General features: G+C 41.8%; 1 protein-coding gene across 1 annotated transcript in view; it reads right to left on the reverse strand.

Annotated features, from left to right (window-relative positions):
- Positions 1-3,170: 3,170 nt before the first annotated feature.
- Positions 3,171-13,969, reverse strand: part of LOC141114267 (uncharacterized) — a 66,311-nt gene continuing 55,512 nt past the window's right edge. Inside the window, exons 14-16 of the mRNA XM_073607852.1 lie at positions 12,409-12,472; positions 9,141-9,229; positions 3,171-3,390 (exon numbers count right to left, since the gene is read on the reverse strand). Coding sequence (XP_073463953.1) covers positions 3,355-3,390; positions 9,141-9,229; positions 12,409-12,472 — 189 coding nt within the window. The 3' untranslated portion in view covers positions 3,171-3,354. The remainder of the gene's footprint in view (positions 3,391-9,140; positions 9,230-12,408; positions 12,473-13,969) is intronic.

The raw sequence follows: 13,969 nt of genomic DNA on the forward strand, positions 1-13,969 counted from the left end.
CCAATTTCTCCCAATGACGACAACAATGGGGCACAATTCCTCTCAATGTCACCAACAATGAAGCCTAATGATACCAATGATGGGGCACTATTCCTCCCAATGACACCAATGATGGGGCCCAATTCCTCCCAATGACACCAACACTGGAGCCCAATTCCTCCCAATGACACCAACATTGGAGCCCAATTCCTTCCAATGGCACCAACAATGGGGCCCAATGACACCAATGATGGGACACTATTCTTCCCAATGATGCCAACAATGGGGCACAATTCCTCCCACTGACATCAAAGACAGAGCTTTATTTTTTCCCACCGACATCGAGACCTTTTCTACGCCAAATGGCCACAGTTCGGCCCCCCTAGTGTCTGAGGGACCGTAAACTGGCCCTTTGTTTCCAAAGTTTGGAGACCTATGGTATAGTGTATGTCCAGCTTTACTGAGCCAGCCTAGGAAATACACACACGACACAGCTGAAGGGACGCCAAAGATGTTATCTTCTGTGTGCAGGAAATAGAAAGGAATTTGAAGTAAAAGGAGAAATAAAGATCTCATTGCTGTTCTCTTAGAAAAGCAATGGAAAGGGGAAAAAAATTATATATATATATATATATATATATATATATATATATATATATATATATATACAGTGCCTTGAAAGACTATTCATACCCCTTGAAATTTTCCACATTTTGTCATGTTACAACCAAAAACGTAAATGTATTTTATTGGGATTTTATGTGATAGACCAACACAAAGTGGCTCATAATTGTGAAGTGGGAGGAAAATGATAAATGGTTTTCAAAATTTTTTACAAATAAATATCTGAAAAGTGTGGCATGCATTTGTATTCAGCCCCCCTGAGTTACTACTTTGTAGAACCTCCTTTCGCTGCAATTAAAGCTGCAAGTCTTTTTCGGTATGTCTCTACCAGCTTTGCACATCTAGAGAGTGACATTTTTGCCCATTCTTCTTTGCAAAATAGCTCAAGTTCTGTCAGATTGGATGGAGAGCATTTGTGAACAGCAATTTTCAAGTCTTGCCACAGATTCTCTATTGGATTTAGGTCTGGACTTTGACTGGGCCATTCTAACACGTGAATATGCTTTCATCTAAACCAGTGGTCTCCAAACTGCGGCCCAAGGGCTGGATGCGGCCCTTTGCTTGCCTTTATCCGACCCTTGGGGCACTATCTCTCCCACTGACAAGAGACCCTATTCTGCCATCTGACACCTACTATGGAGCACCATTTCTCCCACTGACACCACTAATGAGGCACTATTCCTCCCTATGATACCAAACGATGGGGCACCATTCCTCCCCCTAATACCAGATGCTTACTCCCACTGATGCCAGGAAAATTTCCCATTGGCCGAAGTCTGGCCCTCCAAAAGTCTGAAGGACAATAAACCGGCCCTTTGTTCAGAATGTTTGGAGACCCCTGATCTAAATCATTCCATTGTAGCTCTAGCTGTATGTTCAGGGTCGTTGTCCTGCTGGAAGATGAACCTCTGCCCCAGTCTCAAGTCTTTTGCAGACTCTAATGGGGCGTACACACGGTCGGACTTTTCGTCTACAAAAGTCCAACGGACGCCGACGGACTAAAGCTGGCTGGTAATCCGATCGTGTGTGGGCTTCTCCGGACTTTCAGCAGACTTTTTCAGCCTCAAATCCGACGGACTTTAGATTTGAAACATGCTTCAAATCTTTACGTCGTAACTACGACGGACCCCGAAATCCGCTCGTCTGTGTGCTAGTCCGACGGACAAAAACCCATGCTAGGGCAGCTATTGGCTACTGGCTATGAACTTCCTTATTTTAGTCCGGTGTACGTCATCACGTACGAATCCGTCGGACTTTTGTGTGGTCGTGTGTAGGCAAGTCCGTTCGTTAGAAAGTCTGCTGCAAGTCCGCCGAAAGTCCGCCGGAAGTCTGTCGGACAGGCTGTCGGACTTTTGTAGACGAAAAGTCCGACCGTGTGTACGCGGCATTACAGGTTTTCTTCTAGGATTGCCCTGTATTTGGCTCCATCCATCTTCTCCTCAACTCTGACCAACAAATGTTTGAGAGCAGGTTCTCAAATTTTCCAACAACAAAACTTGTTGTTGGAAATTCCGAGCTTGTGTACATAAGTCCAATGCACAAAAGTCCATGCATGCTCGGAATCAAGCAGAAGAGCCGCACTGGCTATTGAACTTCATTTTTCTCGGTTCGTCGTACGTGTTGTACGTCACCACATTCCTGACGTTCAGAATTTCCTACAACATTTGTGTGACCTTGTGTATGCAAGACAAGTTTGAGCCAACATCCTTCGGAAAAAAAATCCATGGTTTTGTTGTTGGAAAATCCTATTTTGTGTCCAGTGCAATAGCGTTTTGCTTTTAGGTCAAAAAGTTAAATTTTGGTCTCATCAAACCAAAGCACTTCTTCCACATGTTTGCTGTGCCCCCCACATGGCTTCTTGCAAACTGCAAACGGGACTTCTTATGGCTTTCCTTCAACAATGGCTTTCTTCTTTCCACCCTTCCATAAAGGCCAGATTTGTGGCGTGCTCAACTAATAGTTGTTCTCTGGACAGATTCTCCCACCTGAGCTGAGGATATCTGCAGCTCCTCCATAGTTACCATGGGCCTCTTGGCTGCTTCTCTAATTAATGCTCTCCTTGCCCAGCTTGTCAGTTTAGGTCTTGGTAGGTTTGCAGTTGTGCCTTACTCTGCAGCTCCTTCAGAGTTACCTGCTTCTGTGATTAATGCTTTCCTTGCCCAGCCTGTCAGTTTAGGTAGACGACTGAATACAAATGCACGCCACACTTTTCAGATATTTATTTGTAAAAAAAAATTGAAAGCCATTTATCATTTATCATCCTCCACTTCATAATTATGTGCCACTTTGTTGGTCTATCATATAAAATCGCAATAAAATACATTCACTTTTTTTGGTTGTAACATGACAAATTGTGGAAAATTTCAAGGGGTATGAATACTTTTTCAAGCCACTATATATATTATATATATATATATATAAATATATATATATATATATATATATATATATATATATATATATATATATATATATATATATATATATATATATATATATACACATACACACACGTTTTTTTTAACTCCTAAAAGAACCACAAAAGAAAGACACAGAATACCAAAATGTATGATGCTGTAATTTATTGTCAGAGATGCAGTGCATGTAGAAGGTATTCTCTTCTACATGAAATTCATAAAATGCATGTACAAGTCTTGGGTTGACTTAATACTCACATATTTGCGCAAGAGAGAAAGAACTAATCAATGATTTTTAATTAAGAAAGGCACAAGACAAGTTCTCTGAGTTTATTTAATTCTCCTCCTCACAATCGCATTGGTACACGTTCTGCAAAACAAAACACACAAAATGTTTAGGTCCAGCAGTTTCTGGATGCAGTAAGCAGACATCCCAACCTGCAAAACGCCCAGCCCCCCCCCGTGGCAAAATATTTTTTAAATCACTTTCTCAATATTTTTTCGCAGTGCTTCTAGGGGAAGGTGGTGGGTGGCAGTAGTTTTTTTATTTTTAATAATTTATTTTTTTACAATTTAATTTGTTTTTAATTTTTTTTCACAATGCTTTTTGGGGGGAGGGGGTTGGGGCAGTGGACAGTGTTGGTAGGGCAGGGGAGAGTGGTGTCAGTAGTTTATTTTATTTTTTTACACTTTTTCATTTTTTAGAATTTTTTTACAATATTTTTTGTGGGGCTTTGGTGAGATTTCTGGGGTCTAAACAGACCCCTGACATCTCCCCTTAGAGACAGACAAAAGGAACTGAGGACACATTCCCCAATCCCTTTCTCAGCACTAAAAATAAATGAACAGGAGACAGAGGCTCCTGTCCATTCATAAACTGAACAGAGTAAACACAGTTTACTCTGCTCAGCAATCACAGGACACAGGAGCAATCTCGCGCACTGTGTCCTATTACTAGTTCCCCCCGCAGCTGGCGGGAGAGGAGGGGATCCGGCTGCGGCGGACGAGGGGGGGCGGAGAAGGACACGGAGGGGGCCGGGGGAGGAGCACACAGGGAGCAGCTGGGAATGATCGGTGCGGCTGGAGGGACAGCTGTGATCACCAATCTCCCTGTATAGCTTTTTAGCCGTCAGCCGCGGGAGGGAGAGAAGGAGAAGCGGCTGTCAGCTAAAAATCTATACAGAGGAGATCAGTGTTCACAGCTGATCCCCGCCGCACCGATCATTCCAGGGAGATCGGAAGGCGCCTCCGGGTGTGTGGGAGCCGCCGCAGAAATGCGGGAGTCTCCCACACTTTCCAGGAGAATTGAGATGTCTGAGTAAGACAGTAAGGCCTCATTCACACAAATTAGGGAGAGAAATTTTGTCTGTGCAGTGACTGCATCCCCATACACTTACATTGGCTGCCTGCATGCTGCACTTGGTGGCTCAAGCCACTTAAGTACATGGCTCATTCATGGTCTATGGGCTTCAGTGCCCATGTGAATGAGGCCTAACAGAGGCATTTCCATATCACATTCTTGTTATTAGGAACAACCCCACCTGATCGTTACTTAATGTTAAACTTTTAAAAGTAAATGCCCCAACCTCAGAGCAGACACAGAAGATGTTGCAATTATCTTTAAGGACTCATGACTATGGTAAGACACTTAATTGTTATCCACAATTCGAGAATAACTAGACGACACCCTTTTTGGAGTAAAATTGGCCGTAGAACACATTTGTTTAACAAAAACATAATAATCTCAATGATAAAGTACATACCAAACCAGGTTGCTGATCTTTGAAGGCACTAAAGAATCCCAAATCGTTTTTTATCTGCGTGATCACATACAGGTCCCCAGCTGTAACATACCGACTCTGGGACGATCTCAACTCTACACATTCTACACAGATATCTCCATATCCCCAATGCAAAGTTAAAACTCTGGAATTTTACAGAGGACTCCATACCATAAATGGTTCCCCACTATGCCAAACCACTGTTATTTTAGAAGGCCTTCAAAGATCCCAACCGCCAAAGCCACTATGGCAGCCACAGCACCCCGTCTGATCCACAGGGCGGGAGGGTGGGAAGTTTCTTCTTCGTCCGATGACCTCCAACTGCCCTGAGAAGTCTTGACCCTAGGGTTGCCACTTTTTCTTCAAGCCAAACCCGAACACTTTAGCGGCGCACAACTAAAAAAAATTTTTTTTAGCATACTCTATAGGATTGTAAAAGACCCGGGACACCTTTGGGAGCTCCAAAGAGAATAGTAATGGGGCGTGCATAGTCTTCCCTCACCCTCCTATCAGGCACTGTTCTGAGCTACATTCCTGTCTGAATATTGTGTCTGGGTTTCAGGTGGATTCAAACCTGGACACATGATTCAAAACCCAAACTGTCCGAGTGAATCCTGGACAGTGGCAACCCTACTTGACCCCACCTATACCATACCAAAGCCCCTCCCAATTCTGCACAACCCACCCATACTGGCATGTGACTTTCTGCAATTTAATTAACCCTTTGTATGCCCAGTAGCCCAGCTACCTAGTCATGCCAGCCCTACGCTTATTTATTTATTTTGCTTTGGGCTTATCTTTCACAAGGGCCCAGAGCCCCATACAGCATGTGTTAATGCTCCTGGGAGTGACAGATGTTACATGCAGCAGCCTGTTAAAAATCAAGGGTTGGCTGACAGACAGATCTTCCAGCACCTGAGCATTTACATCTGTAAAGGGATGGATGCCTGGCTTTGGTTGCTGTCTCTGTGTCCATGGTTGTGCATCTGTCCCTGTACAGATGTAAATGCTGCAAATAGTGCAGCACAGTTCTGGGGCAAGGTGGGAAGTCTAAGGATAAGTTTCCCTAGCCACTGCTCCTGAATTTCAACTATTTCTTGCATCTGTAACCAGAAAAGAAACGGAGTCCGGGAGCAAAAGAAGAAAAAGGAATGAGCGTAGGGACAGCATGACAGAGGTGGACAGTAAAACAGGCATTTAGGGGCATTAGGTAGTGTAGCCCTTTAAGGCAGGTGGGTGGTGGCCAGAAGCTGGGAGGGGTCCTGGGAAGTTGGGAAGTTTAGGGGGGAGGAGTGGAGCAGGGGAGAGAAAAGCGATAGGAGAAGCTTCCCACCCACCTTCCCTATGTTTTTTGGCGGTGTTCCATTGAGGATGTCATGGAAGCCTGGCAGTGGTGGGTCTTTGGAGGAGGAGAAAAGGGCTGGAAGAGAAAATGGTTGGGATCCATCTGTGGTATGGGGTTCTTAAGTACATTCCAGTTAACGAGCGGTTTAACTAGGAATGGGTAAAATGTAGGTCACTGCGGATGATGAGTATTGTCTGTGTTTGGCGACTGGAGGCCTAAGTTGGAAAGAAGTTTGTTGCATATAACAAAGTTGTGTGTTGTCACCCTTAAAGACCACCAAGGTTTAGATAGAAAAATATGGGCTGATGTTATGTTAAATATGTTATTTATTTGAAGTTATGTATTTGTTAAATAAAAGGCTGTTAAGGCCATTTTAATCCAAAATCCTTGTTACGTCTTTTATCAGTAATTTAGGGGGGTTGGAGGTTATGGTATAACAGGTTGGGGTAAGACTGGAGGTATCTGTCCTTTACATGTCATGTAGTAACATGTAGCTTGGACTGGGGATGGATTAAAACCGCTGTCAGAATTTTATTGCTGATGTAGGTTTTGTAGTGCTAGGTCCCAAATGCTTGGACTCTCTCTATAAGGTGTTAGTGTTTCATGACTTTAAGTGCAATTTTTATGGTGCTTTAGTTTCACTGACAATGTAAAGGCCACTGGATGGAATTACAGTAGAGACATATGAAATGTAGGACAAAGAGAAAGCCAGGCCAGTGCTAAGAATGTCCATTTATTAAAAAACAAATAGGTCAGTTAACTTTCATTCTTGGACTTAACCACTGGTCTGATTCACACTTTGTTTTATATTTCCTAAAATTATATTGCTGTCTATCTGCCTGATGAGAAGATCCATTCTCACTATTAGTCATGTTGACCCGTGTCACTAGGACAGAAAGTGAGAGAAAATAGACATTTACTGTAGGTTATCACCTAAATAGGCTTTTTATTTCTTTTAATAGGATAAAAACCACCAGAAAAATCATAATCTATTATAATATGTCAGAAAAGTCATGTCTTGTGGGAACTAAGTTCCTAAAATGTTGCCATCAGCCATACACACCTCTCCTCCCCACTTTGGATGCCAGATTCTGCTCATATTTTAACTGACTGGAACATAATTTCTCATGCTTAGCTGTACAATACCAGGAAAATATCTAAATACACAGATGAAACACGCACATATGGCTGCTGCTTTACCTGCCACAGAATTTGCATTTCTGTTCATCCATTCTTGAAATTTTTTACAGCTCAGCCACACAGCAGAGCTGTGTAAATCTGTAACCCCAGGGCTGTGCAGTGTGACGTAGCTTTGTAAATCTCAGGAATTGATGGACAGAAATTCTAATTATTTGGCAGGTAAAACAGCTCTCATGTATCGTCATTATCTGCGGCTTTAGCTTTTTGTAAGGAGGACTCAGCTTATTTCCACATGGCCGACACGCACAGCTCTGATCCTCCTACACATACAGGGTCTCAGGGAGTCACGCTGGTGCTCAGCTCAAACCTGCATACTGTTCACATGCATGGATGCTGGTCCTAGACCTCTTCTCCTCATCCCCCTGGGCACTGTCCTCATTAACCCCTTCACTCCTGGATTATAAACCTATATTTGATGCGTGGTCCAGATAGAAGCTCCAGAAGTCCACCAACTACCTGAGGTCCATAAGACCACCTGACACATGACCATAGCTCCCAACTGTCCCTGATTTGGAGCAATGTCCCTCTGTCCCTCTTTCCCCCTCATTTTGGTCTGATCTATATAGTTGTATATAAAATGCACTTTTTTTATTTTTCAAAAAGTGTTTCCCAGTGCTAAACCTTTCATCCAATTTCTAAATTTCTGCATTTGTACATTTTAAAAACCAATTTGAAGGAATAGCAGTGGTAAAAAAAAAGCCCTTTTGATTTTAATTAACCTTTTTTTCGGGTTAATTCTCCTTTAAGGGGGTGTGGCAGGGGGCGTGTCCTATGCCTACATACATTTGATAGTAGGTGTCCCTCATTCCCATCTCAAAATGTTGGGAGGTATGCACATGATACATGAGGGGGTTGTCACTGTCAGGTGGGGGACTGCTTTTCCTCCATTAGTACCCACTCCATAGCCGACCAGGCTTCCATCAGTAAAACACATTAGACTTTAACCCAGGCATTGGCAGCACATCACTCACAGCAGAACATCACTCAAAGGCTTCTTGTTGTGAAAAGTCGTTTCTTTACTTTGCACTGTATTTCAAACAGAACGGTCCAAACACTGGGTCACATACTGTAGCTTCCCAATCACGGTGAATAAAATTTGCTGCATAAAGAGAACATGGTGGGGCTTGTTCTCTAAACCACAGCTCTTACTTAATTCCCCTAATCGGCCTTGCTCTGGGGAGGTTGCTCAACTGTTCCCACCCCAAAGGGAAGAGCGCACCAAACTCCCTCCGGCTCCCTCTCCTTGGTGACGCCAGAGAGGACAGCATCTCCAAGGAAGAACCTCAACCTGAGACTCCTTCCATCTCATAAAGGGCACCCTACATCACCACTCCACCACTAGGAGGAGCAACCGTTAAAAGGAAACTCCCACCTGCCTACATGTTTGCCTAGTGTTCAGCTTTAAAGATACATAAACTCTTCCATACAATTGCAGACCTACCCAAACCTGTCTTGATATCATCTTTCTGTAATCTTGTGCACTGGAAAGGGGAGGAGCAGCACTCAGAGCCAACAAAGCTCTATCACTTATTTAATGTGTATTGCTTTACATAACTTGCTGAGAAGAGGAGAGAGCAGAGTGCTGACTTCATCAATGAACTGCTGCTCCTTCACAGTTGTTCCTGGACCAAGCTCACTCGCAGTACATTCTGCAAGGAGGTCTAGTACTCATCTATTATGTCTTGCATGGGAGCCTGGATCAGAAGAGTGACTAACCAGAGTGACTTTGACAGGTAAATGATGGAGATTTAGCTTTAAACACTGTTAAATATAAAAAGCAAAAAAAAAACTTACATCATTCTTTAAAGGTGAACATTTTGATGCAGGTGGCAAATATGAGGTGATTGAGTCAAAGGATGGAGGAAATCCTGAATCTAATGCACCTGCAGAGAAACAGAATGTATAAACCAAAGGCAAACAATACTGTATATAGACAAAGGATTTATTTATTTATTTAAAAGTTGTACTGGACAGATAGAAATGGTCAATGCCCAGTTTTCAGTTTAACCACTTGATCTCCGGAAGATTTACCTCCCTTCAAAACCAGGCCATTTTTTTGCGTTATTTTACCTGACAATTGTGCGGTCATGCAATGCTGTACCTAAATGAAATAGAGCTTTCGTTTGGAGGTATTATGGTGGTATCACCACTTCTTTATTTGTTTTTTGCGCTATAAACTAAAAAAGACGGACAATTTTGAAAAAAAATAAACTAGATTGAATTTCTTCATAAATTTACGCCAATATGTATTCTGCTACAATTTTTTGGTAAAAAAAAAATCCCAATAAGCGTATATTGATTGGTTTGCACAAAAGTTATAGCATCTACAAACTATGGGATATACAGTATACTGTAATTTTTATTTATTTTTTATACTAGAAATGGCGGCAATCACTTGTAGTGGGACTGCGATAATGTGGCAGACAATCGCATACTAACTGGCACTTTTGACATTTTATGGGAACCAGTGACACTAATGCAGTGATCAGTGCTTAAATGTGTGCCTAACCAGTGTTTATGTGTACTATGTGTGCTGCTTTTACTAAGGGATGTGATGGATTTTGAAAGAAAATCCATCACATCCCCACTGACAGGACAAAGCTCTGCCTTGTATACATAGGCAGAGCTCTGTTCTGTGTCTCTCCTTGCCGATCAGCGGGTACCAGCAGACATCCATTGGTCGGCACCCATTGATCGGCATCTGCTGTGACTGATCGCAGCAGTAGCTGCCCGCTTCCAAGGCGGAAGTGCAGAATCATGTACTGTATATATACAGTGCCTTGAAAAAGTATTCATACCACTTAAAATTTTCCAAATTTTGTCATGTTACAACCAAAAATGTAAATGTATTTTATTGGGATTTTATGTGATAGACCAACACAATCCCAATAAAATACATTTACCTTTTTGGTTGTAACATGACAAAATGTGGAAAATTTCAAGGGGTATGAATACTTTTTCAAGGCACTATATATGTGATTCTGCACAGAACAGCCACCCTGTAGCAGTAAATCTGCTTTGGGGTGGTCACGAAGTGGTGCTAAATACATTCCAGATGCATTAAAGCAATGTGCAAAGTCTTACAGTTTGTTTTCTTTGCCTGAGTAGAGAAGCATGTCCTCTGCCAGCATGTGGTCACTTGCTCCCTGGATGTAGGAAGAAATGACCTCTTTGCTGTGGTCCAACATGCCTCCTGCTGAGTCAGAGCCAGAACCAGACTTCAATAATGAGCAGGGTGTATAAGTTTTGTTGATTGCAGAGCAAAAATTGAACAACGTTTGTTGCAGCTGAATATGTTGTGCACCTTCAAGGTTGGTCCTCTGGTTCACTTTATAGGCTTACAGAGAACCAGACACCATAATTTGTAATACGTTGGATCTAAGATCTTGTTGAGCCTTAATTATCAGACTAAGTGTCAGGCTACAAGGCCATCTTTTCTCCCACTTAAAGTGGAGCTCCACCCAAAAGGAGAAGGTCTGTTTGTTTGCACCCTCCACTGCCACATTTGGCACCTGGAGTGGAGTGGGTACCTGGTTTTGAGTTCGGCTCCCCTCTTTCCACATGCAGTTTTCTGGGACACATCACAGGTCCCAGAAGACTACAGGACAGAAGGGCCTGGTATGGTTGGGGGACCCCACGCCGTTTTTTTCTTTCTTTTTTTTGATAGCCGGTTGACGGCAATCGTAACCACAAGCCATTTTAAATGGGATTTAACTCCTTTTTGTTTTCTTTAGAAATGTTATTTTTGCTGCAGCATGTTTTATAGATATGTGCACAGCCAAAAAATTTGTCCATTTTCGTTTCATTAGTTTATTTTTTTCGTTTTTCAGGTTGTTCGTTATGATCACAATTCGTAAATTCATACATTCGTAAATTCGTACATTCGTAAATTCGTAAATTCGTTCATTCGTACATTCGTAAATTCGTACATTCGTTAATTCGTACATTCGTGATTTTGTACATTCGTACATTCGTACATTCGTAAATTCGTAAATTCGTAAAATCGTTTATTCGTACATTCGTGATTTTGTACATTCGTACATTCGTAAATTCGTAAATTCGTACATTTGAAAATCCAAAAACCCGAAAATTCGATTGTAATTTCCTTTCAAATTTGTCTGTCAGTGAACGTAACAAATACGAATTTATCTGAAGTTACGAATTATCCGAAATAACGAGTGCTGCATCTAAACAAATGGAATGGAACAAATTAATAATAAATAATAATAATAAAAAGTTTTTATTATTATTATTGTTATTTATTTATTACGTTCCATTCGTTTGGATACAGCATTTGTTATTTCAGATCATTCGTAACTTTTGGATAAATTTGTATATGTTACGTTCACTAACAGCCAAATTTGAAAGGAAATTACAATACCTATAATTTAATAGTTACTAGTAATAGTAGTTAAATTATTATTAGTTAATTATTATTTCAGATTTCCGAATTTACGAATTTACGAATTTACGAATTCACTAATATACTAATGTACGAATGTACGAATGTACATTCGTAAATTACGAATGTACGAATTTACGAATGTATGAATTTACAAATTTACGAATTTTTCGAATTTACGAATATTCAGAAAAATTAGTTAAATAGGTTTTCATTAATTCGGATATTTCTGAATTAACGAATGTGTCTAAATTCGTTAAACGAATACGGAACGAAACGAATTGCACATGCCTAATGTTTTATGCATGCTACAGATGCGCCACTTTACAGGCACATCAAGGGGACCCCTCAGGCACTATTTTTAAAGGAATTTTTCATTTTCATTGTTTTGCTCTTTAAGTATAATTAAAATCACTGCTCCTGAAAAATTTGCATTGATACATGTCTCCCAGGGCAGTACCCACACCCCCCGTAGCCCTTTTATGGCCAATTACTTGCATATAAGCCTTCAAAAGTGGCACTTTTGATTTTTCCTGTTCGACTCCCATAGACTTCAATGGGGTTCGCCGTTCGGATTAGAACATTTCCCCTATTCGAGAGTTCTGCTGCAAAACAAACAGGGGGGTGTTCAGACCATGTCTACTCCCCAGTTATACTTACATTGCATATAAAGGATTACGCTACCAACGACATTTTCAACTAGGTCTTTAGTTAAGTCAAGAAGCTAAAAAGACAAAAAATATATCATTTTAGAACAGTGTTATATAGTTTTCACATTTTATAACATTGAGAACTATGGTACAGATAAAGATATCAGCAATATTGTCATAAAGACAATCCTTGGGACAGAAATGTCTTGGAGCAAGAAGCAGACAAAATCTCAATCATCTGCTGGTGCGCATGTTGGCCTATACTTGGAGAACAAAAAGTAAGTGTGCAGAATGGCTCAGTCATGGTACTGATTATAGTTGGATGAAGATGGGTTGGCCTGGTGACAGGTCCCCTGCCTGGACCACCCACCAGAAAAAACAGTATTCTCCATGTATTTGGGACAGGTGGGTGGCACAGCCCCTGACACACCTGACCTGGAACCACATGGGGCTCTCTATAACTTGGCTGAGTAGAATCCAAGATCATCCGGTGCCATGGAGCTAGAGCCAGATCTCAGGGTAAAGGTTTCCACTTCCATGGCTGCATTAATTATTCTAATACGGGGACTGGCTTATCAAAAGCTACTACGGGGCACTAGACTGAGGTTAGAGTATTCTTCATGAGTGCTTGAATAAATATCACACATTATTCAGAAAACTGCAATCCAAAGGCACATCAGAATACATCTCTTGCTCCTTCAAATCAATATGTGCTGGTTAATGTGGTCTGCATATCTTATATGGAAACTGGAGATTATAACAGGCACATCCAACTGGGACAGACTTAAGTGGATGTAAACCCTCACATATACCTAGTGAAGTGAACAGCCCCAGAAGATAAAACAAATCCTCCTACATAAGTTTTACATGTATATCTGCTGTCTTCTGCTTTCTAGACTCTTTAAAAAGTGCACATCATCAAATTTTTCTTCCTGTTTTGGCAGTGGGAGGGGAGTTTAGGCATACACTGCGTGTGAGCTGATTGGAGGAAAGGCACCCCCCCCCCATAGGCAGAGGAACAAAGAAACTTGCAGAAACTAAGCTCTCTGCTTATCTATCGCTAAGTTCACTCCCCAACACAAAGTTCTAGCTGTTTTTAACTCCTGTGTCGGAGAGCTTGTCAGAAGTTATCATGCTGATAACAGAAGAACGAAGCAGCAGAAAGACACGGCACTCAGAGCTTTGAAGAGAGATAAGCAAATGCTACAGTTATATGTGTCCAGGTCAGATTTCAGGAATGGAGTTTACATCCACTTTAAGCCCTGCACACATGGGCCGAATGTCGGGAAACATTGGCCGGGTTAAAAAAAAAAGGGTCGACATTTGACCCATGTGTATGTCGGTCTGTCCGACATAAGCAGGCCGCTTGGCCAGCTTCTGTAGGACATGCATGCTGGAAAACTAGCAGCAGACCGACTCCCGAACAGTGCTCTCAGCCAATGGCTGAGAGTGCTGATCTGAGAGTTCTGGGGGGGGGGGGTGCCTCTGTCTGAACACAGCAGCTCAGCAGGGGAGATCACTGCACTAACTCCGCATAGTTAGTGCAGCGGCTCCAACCGGAGCTAACAGTT

The sequence above is a fragment of the Aquarana catesbeiana genome, linkage group LG12 (genome assembly GCF_042186555.1).
Source record: "Aquarana catesbeiana isolate 2022-GZ linkage group LG12, ASM4218655v1, whole genome shotgun sequence".
NCBI classification, from domain to species: domain Eukaryota; kingdom Metazoa; phylum Chordata; class Amphibia; order Anura; family Ranidae; genus Aquarana; species Aquarana catesbeiana.